Source organism: Phaseolus vulgaris, chromosome 5 (genome assembly GCF_051622355.1).
Source record: "Phaseolus vulgaris cultivar YP4 chromosome 5, ASM5162235v1, whole genome shotgun sequence".
Lineage (NCBI taxonomy): Eukaryota > Viridiplantae > Streptophyta > Magnoliopsida > Fabales > Fabaceae > Phaseolus > Phaseolus vulgaris.
In genome coordinates, this window is record NC_143502.1 from 8,745,972 (window position 1) to 8,764,890 (window position 18,919).

Sequence of the window (18,919 nt, forward strand, 5' to 3'; positions counted from 1 at the left end):
CCCATTCTTGATCAACTTGATCAAGTTTCATTAGGCAGAATATCATTGCAAATATTCATTGGACCTCAACCACTCTTGGCTAAACAATAGACTATTATTTGGAATGCGACCACTCTTGGTTAAACAATAGAGTATTATTTGGATTGCGACGACTCTTGGCTAAAATTGAGTATTGTTTAGAACACAATCACTTTTAGAAAAGATTGAGTATTGTTTGGAACACAATCAATCTTGGCTAAGACTGAGTATGTCTAAAGCACAATTACTCCTGTATATTGTTTGGAATGTAGCCAATACTAACTAAGATTGAGTATTGTTGGAAACACGGTCGCTCCTAGCTAAACCAAATGAGTTATGAGAGGATGTGATCAAGTAATCACATGTTCATTCACTAAAAGAGGTGTTGTGTCTTAAGACATATACAATATTAGGTTCACACTTCTAAATAGTTAAAGAACACAACATTGTTATATTAATGATTTAAGGTTCCAAGCTTAAAGTTTTATCTCTATACACAAATCATAAGTTCGTCTCGATTTTTGTTGTGTAAAAGCTTTTATTTGAAGATATCTTTTACATATATAGATTTCTGAAAGAGTCGTTGAGAGACAAAGAGAAGTCCTTCATTTTTCATGTTGAATTTATCCTCATAAACTTGATGGTTGCATTAAATGATCTCCATGCAACATTGAATTCATACTTCTATTTGAAGGGGTATCTAATACTTAGCATAGCTTATCATGCCTTGGTCATATTACTTTTAAATTAACTAGAGTAAAAGTTAGGATTGTACTAGGTGAAATGGATATACAACAGTGATAAATTGTCTTTTTAGCAAAGTTGTTGGCATGAGGAAGCTTTGACATAATTCTCGAGAGATTTTCTGATTTTGACATTATGTTTATGGTGTCATCAATTATCCTGTGGATGAGGCTAAGGGGGCCAAGTCACAATCAAATCGTGGAGCCTAAGTTCATATGAAGTAGAAATAGTTGCATCATGACTATCAACTATAGCTTTTGGTCTGATGGTAAGCATTCAATCCAACAATTGGTATCATAGCCAAGGTCACAAGTTCAATTCCCAATATGGCAATCCCTAAGAGGGATATTGTTGTAGGTGACATCAATTGTCACATGATAGAGGCTAGGTGGGATTGTCATAATCAAATTCTGGCACTTGATGTTCTATGCTATTAAATAGAAAGAGTTGCACTCTAATTATTAGCTATAGCTTTTGGTGTAATAGTAAGCACTTTATCCAACACATTTTTTGAGTGATCTTCTTGGTGGTCAAACGATAAACTTTCTCTACAAACATCACAAAACACATTTATAAGTTAAGAGCAATACTTTGTTAGATTTAGAAATAACTATCTAACCACATATCTCAAGCATATACTTATCATATGAGTATACGTGAGCAAGTGTTATGTGTCTACTGACATCAAATGTAGCAATTTTGTCTGTTGAGATCTAATATAAAGATATTCATATTTATATACTTTGTTGTAAGCACTTACTCAAAATAGGTTGGGTATGTTGTTCTTTTCTCTCACAAATATGACTTGGATTTCTTTAATGTTGTTTTCATCTCATGAAACGCGCAAAAGTCTTTCTTTAGGATGTTAGGTAGGAGAGTAAATTAGCCTCTTTTAAACTTAGTTTCAAAAGTGACTTCAAAGTAAAAAAAAATCCTTCAATTAATTTGGATCTAATCAATAAAGTTATGCAAAAGAGAATTTTCAAAGTTTTTCTAAATAATTTTGCTCAACCATTTCTATGTTTGTTGAGCCATTTTTCAATCTGCTCAGTATAGGCCAAATCCACTTAGCATAAGCTAGATTAGCTTGTTAGACATGAAGACTTGAAGATGCTCAAGCCCCAAAAGATGTGTTTTGATGATGAAGTTTAAAGAGATGTTGAAAATTTGTTTAGAGTGTTTAGGTTTTCATTGTAAAGTTGTTTCAGCCTTTCACACAAGGTAATCATAAGGGAAACACACAACCACTTTAAAAACGAGTTAAGATGTTTTAAAAATATGAAAAATATTTCAAAAAAGATTTAAAAACATTATAATTGATTACTTATTTTTTAATCGATTAAAGCCAAAAGTTGGAAAATCTTGTCTAAGTGATTTAACATATTATATCACTTTTTAACAAATTAAAGCAAAGAGATAATATATTGTCTAACTTTTTAAAAGATTAAACTACAGAACTATGAAAACCTATTTTAGTGATTTAATCGATATTTTAACCGATTAAACTAGAAAGTTAATAGATTATCTCATTTTTTAACAGATTAAACTAGAGACTAATTAAAACCTATTTTAGTCATTTAATTGATTAATAGTGATTTTAATTGATGAAAGTGTAAGTTGCTATAAATATTTTTCAAAGAATAATCAATTAAATACAAAAATAATCCATTAAAAGCGACAATCTTAATGTTTAATCATTAGTTTCAATTCACTATAAATAGAGCATTTCACTCGCTTTTTCATAAGAAAAATCATGAATTGAAAAAAATGTTTTAAGTAATAAATTGAGAGTTTTCATATATTCATTTTGAGCCATCAAGATTTAAAGAAATCAAATATTTGATAAAGTTTATTATGTTGTTCTCTTGTATTTTATGCTACAACCAACAATTATATCAATCTTGCTTCCACTAATAATTGCATTCAATTTTTATATCTTCAAGAAGTTCTTAAAAGAATGCCAAGAAAGGAGATTTTTGTGAGAAATATTTGAAAATCAATTCACCCCCTCTTGATTTTTTGAAGTCATTCCTTTTTTATAACATAGCTCAACCACTTTTAGCCTGCACCAAGTTTTTCTCTAGAGACCATATGCTCAGTGCACGAGGTTGTGTTGAGCGATTTTTTCCTTGTTGAATGTCTTTCTTCCAACTGTGCTCTCAGGAGTGAATATGTTAAACACATGGGGGTTGGGCTAAGAAGATTTAAGGTGAGTGATTTAAACACACAGGGGTTGTGTTTAGCAAACCCCTTAGTGGTTTGAGATTCGCTTAGCATATTTGTCCTTGTCAATTGAGTATAAATAGCCCTAAGTTGTCGTCTTTGCATATTTTAGCAAAAACAAAAGAGTTGAGAACCGAGGGAGAAAATCTTCCCTTGCCACCTAAGGCACAAGGAATCGAGTGGTTCTTTTTCCTTGTTGAATGTCTTTCTTCCAACTATGCTCTTAGGAGTGAATATGTTAAACACATGGGAGTTGTGCTAAAAAGATTTAAGGTGAGTGATTTAAACACATAGGGGTTGTGTTTAGAAACCCCCTTAGTGGTTTGAGATTCGCTTAGGGGATTGGCCCTTGTCAATTGAGTATAAATGGCCCTAAGTTGTCATGTTTGCATATTTAGCAACAACAAAAAAGAGTTGAGAACTGAGGGAGAAAATCTTCCCTTGCCACCTAAGGCACAATGAATCAAGTGATTCTTCTTTGTTCCCTCTTTCCTTACTTCTCTATCACTTATTCTTCTTATTCTCTTCAAGTTCTACTTATCAATTTTATCCTTAGGTGGGTGATTTTCGTATTTCCATCATTTTCCTCCTCTTGTGGTATCTGATGTGACATAGGAGAAATATAGGGTTATAGATTATGAAATCCTAATCCTTAGAATCATTTTCTAAAGAGATATGTTATCTTTTTGAACATTTCTTATGATATATTTATAGAATCACCATTTTTCTTACATATAGATATCTTTGAGAATTATATATTATGAAATTCTTTATAAGAATTATTGAAAATTATCTTTACCTTGAATTTGAAATATAACTCCTAGTATGATAAAGTTTTAAGCATAGTTCATATTTCATAAGTAGTTTACAAAAGTAATTTTAAAGTATTCTTATAGAAAACATATCACTTAAAGAGTATTCATCCATCTCTGAATAATTCTAAGAGGTTATGAGAATTCCCTAGGTTCGAATTTCCTAGAGAGGTATAAAATATTGGAAATTCATGGGACATAGTAGAGAAACAACTCTTAGAATGTTTAACTTAACATTATGCCCATAGGACAAGAAAAAGTTTAAGAGATTGTCAACTCCATTATTCTTCTATCAAACACTAAGAAAGTTAACTTTTTCTTCCATCTTTGTGTCCGTCTTCAAGTCCCCTTAATAGCTTTTTGGAGCAAAATAAGTATCAGTGAACAATATAATTTACAGATTAACTCGTGCATATCAATGAAACAATATCTTTGAATATATGCTAATTATATAAACTTTCTATATTAAGATATTCCATTGTTAATTTTGTGTTAAAAAACTTTCCAAGTTAATATTGATTTAGAACGTTGAAGCGCAATTAGTTTTAACCTGGATATTACATCATTCATTATATTTAAAAAAAACCTTTGATATATAAACAATTTAACTTTATTTTTCGAAAGTTCTTACAATGTTATACTGTTTGCTTAAACCCATTAATCTTATTTGAAAATAATGTTTTTTATAATTCAAAAATACCAAATAAGATTTGGAAGACATAAACGTAGTGTCATAAAATATTTCAAGAATCTAAGAGATTAAGTATAAACACTTTCCTATTTATCACGTTTCATCTGACGCTTGGACGATGCTTGTATTGTCTAATATGTATAGTTTCCAGTGTGCGTCTGAAGTGAGATTATACAATCTTTCAACACTTTTATCATCTAATGTGAACATACTCCACCCCATCGTCTGATCCTTCTCTATACGAGCTTCGTCTTATATGTCTTGGTCTTGACAAGCGCTTCATCTTATGTGATGATATTTCATATTATGGTCTTTTATGCATATTAGTCTTTCTTTTCTATGTTCACTTTGACTATATTATCCATCCATTAAGACTCGATTGTCTGATCATCGTTTACCACTATTTCGTCTAACAACTTTTCTCTTGCTGTATCGTCTTACTCAATTCTCTTTTGTTTTTGTCGAATCTTATGCTACACATGAATGAGCTATGTCATATCACAATACACCTTATAGTGTTTGTCATTATCAAAACATATTGACGCTCAATCATGAGATCATTTGATAACTGAACAATCTTCCTCTTTTTTATGATGACAAAAACTATAAGTCAACTAAACAATCATACAACAATATTACAATATATATCAATTTGCATAAGTAAAATTGTGAGAATGGAAGCACAAGAGTCTTTTATTGATGTTCTTTAAAGATATTACAAATAATTAAAATATTTATTGAACATTTTAAGTAACATTTTAACTTTTCTTTCAACAATTTTGAAAAGTTTCTTTCCCTAGTTACTTATTTCTTTCTTCCTTCAACCTTATCTTTCTCTTTCTCTCTGTCCTCCAACTTATCCTTTTTATTTTACTTTATCTTTTATTTCTCCTCCTTTTTGTCATTATTAAATTATAAAGGAATATATAATTAAAGGATGGATGGTCTCAGAACAACTAGTGAAAAAAATGTTATCAGTGAGTTTGCTCTATCACTTTAAGACTTTGGACTGTGTAACTAAAGAGTTTTTGATCCAAGAAGAGGTCACTAAAGATTGAGAAGGAATTCTATTTTACTTTACATATCTTATATTTTTATTTTATTCTTAATTAAATTTTAAAATAAAAAAGAAATATTACAAATAAATACCCACCTCAACAATACAACATATGTTATTTTTTAAAGAAAAAGGATAGAGCGCGTAAAAAAGGTGCAGTAGGAGAGCGCGTGAAAGCAGGTGGATGGCATTGGCATAGGTAGGAACTGAAGCGGATTATTCTTTGCTCCTTTACTACTCCTTCCTTGCCTTCCCTCTCTTCTCTTCTCTTTCTTCTATTCTCTCTTCTGCAGCCATTTAACCTTCTTTTTCCGATTCCAATTTCGCTCTTATCTCTTCTTTCTCTTCCCTTTCTTGCCTCTCACTCTCACCAAACCCTTCCATCAACTTCATCTTCTTCTTCATGCTGAAGAAAACGTGCTGCTTCACTTCTGCAACTTTAGGTTTCCGACCAATTGGTACTCTTTCCCTTCTCTTTCCCCTTTTCCATTGTGTTTCTTGCGGTTTCTTATTCTCCCAATGTGCCTGCCTTCCCTATTGGAGTTCCGCACACCTCCAATTAGGGTTCTTGCTCTCTCTGACTGTCAATTTGAATTGGTTTCTAACAACGAGCTCACTGCTCTGCGGCTGATTGCTCGCAAGTTTGTGATTCTCGTTTTTGGTGTGCTGAATTGTGAGCTTGGTTTTTGAATTGGGGGTTTTGTGTTTCGATTGGGTTGGGTGTGCGGATGCATTATGCGACGTGTTTTGAAGATGGATTGTGTGGAATTTCGAAATGGTTGAGAGTTTCAGTTGTTCTGTTGTAAATTGTGGAGTTTTTTTTTACTGTTTCGGTGACTTTGCTTATGTTTCTACTTTCTTTATCAACTGCTGCAGGCATTTGGGGATGTGTATCTGCAAGTGAATCGAGTAGAATGGCAATTTTTGGGTCTGTGGTTGTGTTGTAGATGGCGGGTTAGGCTGTTTGATTGCTGTTGTTGGTTGAGTTTGCCGTTAATTCAATCTGGATTTGAGTGCAGATGATTTTTTGATGTGGCTGAGTGAGTGGTTTTTATAGAGGAAGCTTTGTTACTTTCGTTGTTGTTATTGTGTTGGTTTATTTTTTTGAAGAGTTTCGAACATAGTCGGCAGACAAAAAGGATTGAATTTTGTTCATGGGTAATAAACTTGGGAGGAGGAGACAAGTGGTAGATGAGAAATATACAAGACCGCAAGGGTTGTATAATCATAAAGATGTGGATCATAAGAAGCTGAGGAAGCTAATACTTGAATCAAAGCTAGCACCTTGCTATCCTGGAGATGAAGAAAGTGTCTATGACCGTGAAGAGTGCCCTATTTGCTTTCTGGTCTGGTTTCTATATCATACCTTCATAGTATTCTACATTTTTCTCTACTTATCGTGTTAATTTACATTTCTTTTAAATGGACAAATGAGTCAATTCAACTATGCACTCTTGGAACTGCAAAATATGACCTCTGGACCACCTTTTTTGGATTTAATGATTTATTTTATTCATTTGTTTCAAATTGAAACAAACTGATGGAGATATTTTCTGGACTGATTTTAATTCTTGTTTCCTTAAAGTCTATTTCAAGTTGTGAACTTCACGTATGACTTTCTATTCACCCCATTCTATTGTGTTTTTCCCCCTAATTTAGTATTATCCAAGTCTAAACCGATCAAGATGTTGCGCGAAGAGCATTTGTACAGGTATTTGTTTGGTTTATCTTCATTGGGTATATATTGTGTCTATAGCATTTTTATGCAACCTAATTGTTTTCATTTTATCAGAGTGCTTTTTACAGATGAAAGTTCCAAATTCCACTCGACCTACACAGTATCCTACATTACTTGTTTGCTTTCAGTATGAAGACATAACTCATAACTGTTGGTCTAACAATTGCCATCTTGCTCTTTAATGTTAAATAATTGCTTGTCTTAACAACATAAGATGTCCCTTCTGCAAAACAGCCAATTATGCTGTGGAGTATCGTGGTGTGAAATCAAAAGAAGAGAAAGGATTGGAACAGATTGTAAGTTGTTAGCTAACATGGTTATTGTTTTTAGGAGTGCATCAGAAATGTTTTCATTGTGAATCAAGTTAATGTTGATTCTCAATTATTCAGGAAGAGCAACGTGTTATTGAGGCAAAAATTAGGATCCGGCAGCAGGAACTTCAGGATGAAGAGGAAAAAATGCACAAAAGACTAGAAATGAGCTCCTCGAATGTAAATGTGGCAGTTGCAGATGTTGAATACAGTTCAAATGCAGGTAATCTTTCAATACAGTTCTGGATTTCATATGTATATGTGTGCGGGTGACTAATCCTAGTTGTAAAATTATTCTTATTTCAATCTTGTAGTGTCTGCATCTTCAATTTCTGTTGTGGAACACGATGAAATTGTTTCTTCTCAAGACTCAAGTGCCACATCAATGGTTAGACCAAATGCAATGAGTAGGACCAATAGGTATGCTAGCCTTCACTGCTCAACCCCTCAATTTCCTATTTCTCTTATTTATCTCTCTTAGCATTTCCAGCATCCAATGTTTTCTCACCGACTTAGGGTATTAAATCTTAAAATTCAACAACAGGAAGAAAATGGGTTACTGTGTTTAAATCTTTATTTAACATTGCTTCAAATTGACTGCAATCCCTTTGCATGTTATATTTCCCCATGAATATTGCACCAGTTAGATTATACTTTGCTAATCCAATTTTTAGTCCATTAAGAATGAGAAAAATAATCTTCTCAGTCCTGTTTGAATTGAGCCAGTCATCTGTGATCCTGTGCCTGTGGTGGGTTGGTGCTTTAGACCAATAAGGTTATGAGAAGCATACCTATTCATATCATATGTAAGCTGAATTCATATCATAAACTATTGGAACTTTTGGTATTGCTAGGCTCTACAGATTAGTATTGCTATTTTAAGTACCATGATTGGCTATCACTTGAATTAAAATTAACTCCAAACCCTTTCCTGAAAGATGCAAATTATTGAGGTTTTGTTTTAATTTAAATCCCTATAAGCAAGCACTTGATCATATTAGTGCGTAGAGAGGGAAATTGAATGCCCTTGAGTTATATTGTGGCAATGGTTAAGTGATAGTCTTATTGAATAAGAAAGGAAATATTTTTTTATCATATTTGAAAGGAAATATTCTCAGCTTTTCTTTCATTGTTAATGTTTGACAGTTATAATCCAGCATCTGGAATCTGCCTGCTTCTATGAGCTCTGAAGAATAAAATCATAATTAAATTCAGTAGCTTCAATAGTTTGATCCAACTAAAGTATATATAATTATTTATTAATGGATGTTTTATTTCATGAATCATATTTGCTTATTTGGTCAAGTAGACAAAGAGGGAAATTAGTGTAATAAGTTAGTTATTATTGATTCCTTGGTTTTGATTCAACCTCAGCTTGAAGTTTTGGTTCAATGCATGAATAGGGATAGATGTGCAAGAAAGGATGGGTCGCTCAAATGGACAAATGTTACTAGTGACTAGCCTTTCTGAAGGAGTATTCAAAATGCAGATTTATGTGGAAAATCCAAGATTTATTCTTTTTTAAGTATTTAATTAAATTAAAGTGATGCTTTTGTTTGTCATTACACTTGTGAGTTTTGAGTGTAAGAGATAAGAAATCCTCCTCCATGGAACTTCAATATCCTTGTACTAAGGAGAAAACAAAGAAAATATAGATAAACTTCTTCCTCTTTCGTTATTAAATATATAAGAAATACTAATAGTAGCAACATATTCTTTAACATACTCTTTTGAACACACTTTGTAATATTTGCTAAAATTGATTGTAAATTACTACTTTTTGTTGGCCTCTCTACTAATTTTAACTGTCACTCTCCTAAAGTAAAATGGAGGCTATTATTTTTTTTATAAAGCTTTCATGTTCGGCAACATGGAGGCTATTATTTAAGAGGTAGAATATTTTATGGGTTTGTACTATGTTTTAGTTATCCTATCACTATTTGCTAACATTTTAAACTGACTCCTGTTTTGAGTACAATTCATATCTTAAGAGTCTAAATTCATGAGAATATTCTATAATATTCAAAAAACTTAGGACAGAGTACACATTTAATAATGTATGTTACAGTTATAGAAATAAGGCACAAATATTTTACAATCATCTTTTATAATATTTTAGATTCAAGAATATCTAAATTATATTTGTATTACTAGGAACTAGGTACAACACGAAGCACATTGCAACTTTTTCAATATAGTCTATTTAAGATGACCTATTCAAACATCTCCCATGTACCATTACGTTTAAGGACTTGCATTTCAACAGTCATGACTTGTCGCCATCCAGGATGATTAAGTGCCTCTTTCACTATTTTAGGAATGATAATACAAGATACATAGGAGATGAAAGAACAACAAGGAGACAAACGATGATAGCTTAGAGAACTGTAAATAGGATAAGGATTGTGAGTAGAACGAGTATCTTTTCAAATGACAATAGGCCATCTAGAATCCTCATTATTAGGAGTCGTAGTATGGAACGATGATGGGGAAGGACTTGATGAAGAGGACTCATCATGTGGTATTGGACTAGTCATTTGAGTATGGGGATATGGCTTAGGTGAATTGGACTGATGAGAGGAGTTTTGATTATTTGGAACACACTTTGGAATTGGATACAGAAAGGGCTCAACTAAAGGTATAGGCAAGTTCTTTTGGACAAAGTTAACATCTTGTGTAGAGGTAGAGAAGAAAGGAGTTTCTTAAAAAAAGGTGACACTTGTAGACATGTAATATTTGTGTCAATGGAATAACATCGATATCCTTTTTGAAGACGAGAATATCATAAGACACATTTGATAGCCTAGGCTAAAAGTTTGTCCAAACCTAGAGACACACCATGTACAAAACACACAACCAAAGACTCGAGGAGAAATGGAAAAAAGAGGTTCAACGATGAAGGGAATTTTATTAATAAGATAACAAGTAGTAAGAATGACATCAATCCAATGATGAACAGGTGGATTGGCAACAAGCAACAAGGTACATGCAGTTTCAACTAAGTGTCTATTTTTTTTTCTGCTATACCATTTCGCTGAAGTGTATGAGTACAGGTAGACTGATGTAAAATAACATATGAATTTAAAAAAGTAGAAAAACATAAGAAATGTAATCTTTGGCATTTTCGCTCCTTTAGATCTTGATTGCTTGGCCAAATTGGTTTCCAATTTCATTAAGGAAAGACTCAAAGATATTTAAAGGTTCAAACCTATCTTTCATTAAGTAAACCCAAGTTCAACGAGAATATTCATCAATAGAAGTGACAAAATAACGAAACCCAAAGGATGTGACTCGTGTAGACCCGAAATGTCATAATGAGTTATAGAAAAGACAGAGTTGCATCTTGTTTCAATTCTTTTCGAAAAAGAAGACCGAATATGTTTTCCTGGTTTACATGACTCACATTCCAAGACTAGGAGTTTGCTAAGTTCAGGAATCAACCTTTTTAATTTTGATAAATGTAAATGACTTAAGCGGCCTTGCAAAAGCTTAAGGGATGGGGATGCTAAACAAGACATTGACAGTCTATTACTAAGATAGCAAAGTCCTCTAGATTCATGTCCTTCACCAATTAATCGACTTGTACCACACTCTTGTATATTAAAAGAATTTGTATATCAAAGGTTATGGAACACTTTAAAAGTTTGGTTAATTGACTTTAAGGAAATTAGGTTAAACAAACAATTAGGGACAAGAAAAACATGCTTTAGGTTTAAGGAGGGAGAAGGGGAGGTTTAACCAACTCCTTGAGAAGTAACTTTGGATCCATTGGCTAAAGTAATAACATTTGGAATTTTAGTTTGAGAAATAGAAGATAACAAGGAAGCAGTACCAGAAACATGAGCAGAAGCATCTGAATCAATTATCCATGAACTTGCATTTAAAGGTTTGAGAAATGCAAGCTCTTGACAAAATATAATGGGTGAAATTGGTTGGGAGACTTTAACCTGAGATATTCTTGATATTCTTCATTAGTACATTGTGGTTCAAGCTTATTAGATTGAAGGATGCTTGCTGTCTTGTTAGGAAAACTATGTAAGGAGAAGCACTTATTTCGAGTGTGGCCAATTCTCCTACAAAAAGAGCATTGAGGTTGTTTGAACCTGCTTTGAGTAAAGGAAGGCCTATTGAAAGAGCAATCCATCAATAATTAGAATTTCATCAACCACCACCAATGCCAATAGAATGAAGAAGCAAGGGTGGAAACGTGCTTAGAAGGTTTCTGACCATGGGAAGGTGGTGTGTGAGACACAAGCACCTAGGTCAGCAGAGAAGAAGACTGCGTGTGGTGAGACTTCTGGCAAAGTTTGAACATGCTGCCATTGAGGTTGGATCGTGCTCCTCAAGGCACATCAAACCTTGCCTTTGACGAATGAAACTACAATAGGGGACGGTGACTGGATGATGTCCACTCTGATACCAACTTGAGAAAAGTACAAAATAATAGAGAATGAATTTTAGAGCTTGATTCCCCTCATAGGTTCTCATATTTGTAATGACATTGGAAGTTCAAGAATGAATGAGAGGAAAGAGAAAAGAATAAGAAAGCTCACATATAAAACTAGGTACAACACAAAGCACATAAGAGGACTTTCTCAAGATGGGGAGACTCACCAATCTACCTGTAACATTGCATTGGCAGCACACAATGGTAATTCTTTTGCATGTCTTTCTCGGTCTCCTTCCTTGGGCCTTTAACTATGGTGCAACTATCACAAACCTGTGGCATTGGTACTACCAAACCCTTTTTGTCTCTTACCATTAACTGTTCTTCATGAGACAACTGGTCATTTAATTTACTGTCACCTCTATCATGACATTATCTCTCTCCATCAACACTTGTATGTGTGTCTGCGATTTCTCCAATGATGATTCATGCACAACTAGAACATCTTGGATTTACAAAATTATAGAAGATGGTGTCAAGTTTAAAAATCTTATCTAGTTTGATTTGTGAATTGTGTTAGCTAGGTAAACACATTTGTCATTCTTTTTTTGATAGTATTTTTAAATGATCTTATTTTCTTTTTCTTTAGTTCACTTTGATATTTGGGCTCCTAGTTTTAAATATTAATACGTATACTGATGACTATTATAGATGTACTTGGATTTGGTTGATGAAAAACTGCTTGAAATTGTTTTCTATCTTTCACACATTTTATAATGAAATCAAAACACAATTTGGTGTATCCATACGTGGTTTTTGGAGTGACAATGCCTGTGAATACATGTCTCACCAACTCTAGCAATTTATAGCATCCAATGATATTCTTCATTTGTCTTATATTTCAAATCAAAATGGAGTAGATGAAAACAAAAACAAACATCTTATTGGCACTACTTGGATCCTTATCCGTCACAGTCATATTCCACTTCGTTTTTTAGGGAATTTTGTCTTAACTACATGTCATCTCAATAATCGAATGTCATCATATGTCTTATTTCCTCATTTCCATATATACTGCCTTCCTCCATGTGTTTTTGGTTTCACATGTTTTATACATAACCTCACACATGGTCAAAATAAGCTCTTGATCATTCAAATGTGTTTTCTAGGATATCATCATTCTCAAAAGGGTATCTCATGAACTTAATCGACATTTTATTTCTGCCGATGTCTCTTTCTTTGAGTCTATCCCATATTATACACTTGTTCCTTTTGATTAGGAAATATGTAGTCAATTTTCCACTTGTGTCAACCTTCCTTCATCACTAGTTGACTTTGCCATACCTCGGGATGCTTCTCCAGAACCACTTCCAAGTATATTCATGTTGCCCATGGCTTATTGACATTTCGGTATAGGACCCAATTTTGTTAGATAATGGTGTAGTGGAGGCCATTTCTGATCCTTCCTCGACAATATCTCCCATGTTAGATCTAGTCACCTCTGAAAATGACCAACTTAATGTGACTCAAAAACTTATGTGTTCTATTTGTTACTCTTCTCTCTGCTATAGTAACCTTAGTTATCATCGACTTTCAACCATACATTGTACCTATCTGTCTTCATTATCTTTTGTTCTTATTTCTAGGTCTAGGTGAGGCTTTATCCCACCTAGAGTGGCTTCAAGCGATGATTGATCAAATGTTTGGCTTCCAAAGTAGTGGTACTTGGGAGTCGATTCCTTTTCTAACTTTCAAATCAATTGTTGAGTGTCAATGGTTTTACACTCTTAAAACAAGACCTGATGGTAAAATTGATCACTATAGAGCTCGACCGATTGCCAAAGGATACGTACAAATCTATGGACAAGATTATACTAACATGTTCTCTCCTATTGCCACAATGAAATCAATCCAATTTCCCTTCTCCATTGTAGCTATTTGTTACTGGACTTTGTTTCAACTAGACATCAAGAATGCATTTCTACATGGTGATCTTGATGAGGAAGTCTATATGAACTAACGCCCTAGTTTTGTTGCTCAAGAGGAGTTGTTTGATATGGTATATTGTCTTAGCAGGTCCCTGAATTGTCTCAAGCAATCATCTCATGCATTGTTTGGGTGTTTTCAAATTGTCATCTTGCAATTTGGAATGATATGAAATGGTGTTGATTATTATTTGATTTATCGTCATTTTCCCCAAAGATGTATGTACCTCATTTTGTTGGTGGATAACATTGTTATCACAGGCAACGATAAGGGGGGTATTGTCTAACTTAAACATTGCTCATTAGTTCCATATCAAAGATCTTCAACACTTGAAATAGTTTCTTGGTATAGAAGTTGCACAATCCAAGGATGTTTTGATAATATCTCAGAGAAAATATTCTTTGGACATTTTAGAAGATGCATGGATGCTAGATGTTAGGCATGTGAACAAACCATTGGATCCTAGTGTCCAATTTGTACTTGACCAAAGATAACCGTATCCTGACCCCGGAAGATACAAATAGCTAGTTAGTAAGCTAAATTACTTGAGTGTAACTCATCATGACATTGTCTTTGCAATGAGTGTATTAAGTCAATTTTTAAACGCTCAATTGTCAAGACTATTGGGATGCATTAGTATGGATCCTAAAATATTCTAACTCGAGAGTCTACTGTGACTCGTGGGAGCCCAGTAAACTCGACTCGTAAACCCGACTCGTAGACTCGTAAGAGTCTACTTCACATAAAAAATTTAACAAAAAAAAATTAATTCATGATACCAATTTCATAATATTAAAATAAACAAGTTCATACACCAATAAAATAACTTCTAGGTGGCTTTCTTACTTGTAAGTGGCAGTGAAAATGCTGAACTTAAACTAGTTCCAGACTTCTTACTATATCCCAAAAATTAAAAAAAATCAATTAGTCAATCTACCCTAAACAAAAATCCAATATGTCCAAAGCAGTAAAAAACTGCAGGATGCCCAAAAATCTAACCCAAACCCAATGAACAAAAAGCCCTAACCCATTTTTAAAAGCTCAAACCTAATTTTAAAAACCCTAACCTAATATGTCTCAACCTGTCGTCACCACCCTAACCCAATATGTCCTCACCGCAGCAGCAGTCGCGAACGGTGCGATAAGGATCGCGGCGAGGCGAGGTGCGACGACCAGCGATACGATGCGACGAGCGGCGTGGTGTGACGAGCGGCGCAGTGTGACGAAAACGGCACGGTGCGACGAGCGGTGCGGTGCAGTGCGACGAGTGGCCCGACGAGATGCTGCCGCGATAACCTAATCACAAAGAGACGTACCGTTTTGGGTCCATTTTACGCAACTCGGTGACTCATACTTAAACTCGCGAGTTTGGCCGAGTTTGACCGAGTCAACTTCGGGTTTACTCAAAAACGAGTTTACTCATGAGGTGACTCGCCAACCTTCACCTGAATCTTAAACTCTTAAGGGTTTACGAGTTAACCCTAGAGTTTGATAACCTTTGTCTTGTCAAAGGCCTTATTTATGACTGTAAGGGAAATACTAGAATTATAGGGTATTCTAACATTAATTGAGCAAGGTTACCAAGCTCTAAATACTCCACTCTAGGGTATTATGTTCTTGTTGGGGGTAATTTAGTATCATGGAAAAGTAAGGAACACAATATTATGGTTAGATCAAGTATAGAAGCACAATATAGGGCAATGGCATTAGTCACTTGTAAGTTCTTATAGCTAAAAGCTTCTCCTTAAAGATCTTAAATTTGAAGAAAAATCCCAAATGCACATTATATGTGACAAGTAGAAACATGCCTATAATCCTCTCTTTCATGAGAGGACCAAACATACTGAGGTAGATTGTCATTTCAAAAGAGAATGAAGTTTGTTTGGAGACATCATCACCACTAGATTTGTTGATTCTAGTGAACAGTGGATAGAAATATTCAAGAAGTCTCTTAAGACGTCCAAGGATCAATCATAATTGTAGCAAGTTGAGCACATATGACATACTTTAGCATGGGAGGATAAATACAAAATTAAGACTTAAATATTTTATAATGAATAAGATCTTTTAGAATTAAGAATATCTAGATTATATATGTATTATTAAGAGTATTTTTATTTATTACTGTATCATATCTTTATTATTATGGGATATCATATCTTCTCTATTCACTTTATTGACATTCAACTTGACACTTTGTTACTTCAATAGATCTTATAAAAATCTTGCTGAAGAGAAAAAATAAATATTTTTCTCAATTTTTTTTGATAATAATTGATTAGCCCAACTACTTGTGTGAGTGTATCTCTGTGCGAGTGCTTTTGTGAGATGATATAGCTTTATTTTTGTGTGGTATGTGATACCGGGCCTAAATTTGTGCGACATAGGTGGAGCTTCATCTCTTTGTGATTGGTCCTTTAGCTGTTGTCTTTACCAAATAATTATTAAATACTTGTTTGCTCATATAAATAAGTTAACGAGTTCTTTTATATATTTTGGAAACTACTTGTTGGGCTTACATTATATTTTTTCCAAAATGCTGAAAACTGCAGAGATGATGAATTTGATGTTGACCTTGAGGACATTATGGTCATGGAAGCAATTTGGCTTTCGATTCAGGTAAAAACTTTTCATCATATGCTTACCTGTTAGCTATTAATTATTGAATGTTATTAGAATTGAATATCACCGGTTATGTGCAATATAATGGTTCACTACTTGTTTTTAAACCATTTAACTGCATACCACACACACACACACACATATATATATATATATATATATTATATAATTTAACTGTATACCATTTCTCATAATATTAGCAATAATGAAGATAAGTAAATTCTTCCAGAGGAGTTTAATATTTTGATTTGTCTTGTACCTCATTCTTTATTTTCTTCATCTGTAAAGTTATTTTTTAATGAAATAAATATTTGAGTATTTAGAATTCCACCTGTGTACAAGTGTAAATGGTAGTTTCTAAATAACAGCAAAGGAATACCCTTTATGTTTTAATTTCTTGTGCAGGTTTTAGCTATACCATTTTATTCATTCTTAATTTATAAATACTTGTGGAATTGAATAACTTTTGAGTAAATATGTGTGAATGACCATGTGAGACTCATTTTTGCTGGTTGTGTTGCTATGTTTGCGTGACATTATCCCTCATTCATGTCCGTGTTATACATAATAGCTTTGAACTGACCATTTTTTAGAAGTATAGAACCTTTTTGTGCATGTATACCAAAAGTTTGATCATCTTGATCACCTGGTGATCTTCAATGTAAATGCCATCTTAGAAGGGATGATCATTATCTGAAACAAATTTAGTTTCTATGTATACCTAGCTCAAAAGGATAAATCATGCTTGTTCTATTAAGGTGAAAGCAGGTTACTCCTGCTTAAAAGATTTTCAGTTTTTATCTATTAGTTTGAATGCAAGTTAGCATCTTATCAGCTTACTATAGAACTCCAAAGTTCAAACAAAGGTCATCTTTTATTATATGATTGTGGGTAACATAGATTTATTGGGAATGCAACGATATTCTGGAATCCAGATCTTTGCGTATTTTTCAAGTAATGTTTATATAGACTTGGATTCACTTAGTAGTTGATACATGTTAGCATATCCACCATTTAAAGTATACATTGAAACTTTAACTATATGTATATTATGAAATTCAATGATGGATTACTGCCATAGTGCCATACAAGGTTCAGTGTGCATAATTCTATATTAACACTGCTCAATGGTTTGTGTTGTCTATTTTATTTGATGATTGTGATCGACTCAATATATGTATTAAAACTACAGGAGAATGGCAGGCCGAGAAATTTATCTTTTGCTGATGCTACTTCTGGACACTACGTAGCCGATGGTCGTTATATTTCATCCACAATGGGTCCACCAACCGGATCATCCTCATCTCCTTCCGGAGGTCTAGCTTGTGCCATTGCAGCTCTTGCTGAGCGCCAGCAAATGGCTGGAGAATCATCTATGAGCTTTACCAATGAAAATATGTCATCATTGAACACACCGCAAGGTTCCAGAAGGTTTTATAACAGACTTGGTCGGGATATGGCTAGTTATCCACCTGCTGACAACCTCAATGGGGAGCCACCAGATGATACTGTGGCGATGACTAGGAGTCATAGTGAATGGGACACAGACCATGGAACACATATGGCTGACCAAGCAACTAGCTATACAAACTCTATTGCAGCAGATGATCGTGGTGAACTATCTTCTTTGACACGGTCTGATGACATTGATGGAAGCTCTCAAAGTGCAACTGAACCTATTATTCCTGAGAGTTTTGAGGAACAGATGATGCTTGCTATGGCTGTCTCTTTGGCTGAAGCACGAGCCATGTCCAGTGGACAGAGTGCTTCTTGGGAGTAGTCTTTGGTTGGTTGAGGTGGTGGTTTAATCTCTTTTTAAATGGGGGATGCTTGCCTTGGCTAATAATTGGCAAGCCGAGTCCAATGTTGAGAATTTGAGGAAAGTTCACTCGTTGTGTGCAATTTGTTCAAGGATCAGGTAGTGATCTCTCTTCCAACACAAATTTATATATATAAATGTCAAAGGAAAACTAATGATTCTAGTTGGTGAAAGGTTGTTGTTTAATGCCATTTTTTTACTTGTGTTAAATGTTTTCTCCCTGTCCCCCTCATTGGTTTCTGTAAATAGTTTTAGTCTTTGATAGATGTACTTTCATTCTTACAGTAATATATGACACATTTTAGACACGTACTGAAGAAGGGAATTTAATTTCTGTCTTGAAAACTTTATCCAGAGTAATTAGCATTGCCACGTGTAATTAGCATTGCCACTGAGTAGACATCAATTCCAGAGCCATAACATTGTAATGTGCAATAACACTTGCATTGTGCCCTTTATGATATTATGAAGGGAAATGAATTGAAACTAACTTTGCACCATGAATAGATGA

At 33.9% G+C, this 18,919-nt stretch overlaps 1 protein-coding gene across 2 annotated transcripts; it reads left to right on the forward strand.

Annotated features, from left to right (window-relative positions):
- Positions 1 to 5,659: 5,659 nt before the first annotated feature.
- On the forward strand, positions 5,660 to 18,716 carry LOC137835082 (E3 ubiquitin-protein ligase DA2L). Of its 2 annotated transcripts, XM_068643422.2 has the most exons (9): positions 5,660 to 6,003; positions 6,422 to 6,891; positions 7,205 to 7,256; positions 7,338 to 7,383; positions 7,498 to 7,579; positions 7,673 to 7,817; positions 7,909 to 8,014; positions 16,520 to 16,586; positions 17,782 to 18,716. In XM_068643422.2, exons 2-9 carry the CDS (start codon positions 6,700 to 6,702, stop codon positions 18,367 to 18,369), a joined length of 1,278 nt encoding a protein of 425 aa, XP_068499523.1. In that variant the 5' UTR covers positions 5,660 to 6,003; positions 6,422 to 6,699; the 3' UTR covers positions 18,370 to 18,716. The 2 variants fall into 2 exon arrangements, with proteins under 2 accessions (XP_068499523.1, XP_090158280.1); XM_090302154.1 differs by lacking the exons at positions 5,660 to 6,003; positions 6,422 to 6,891; positions 7,205 to 7,256; ... (2 more) ...; positions 7,673 to 7,817; positions 7,909 to 8,014 and adding an exon at positions 15,271 to 15,393.
- Positions 18,717 to 18,919: the final 203 nt, after the last annotated feature.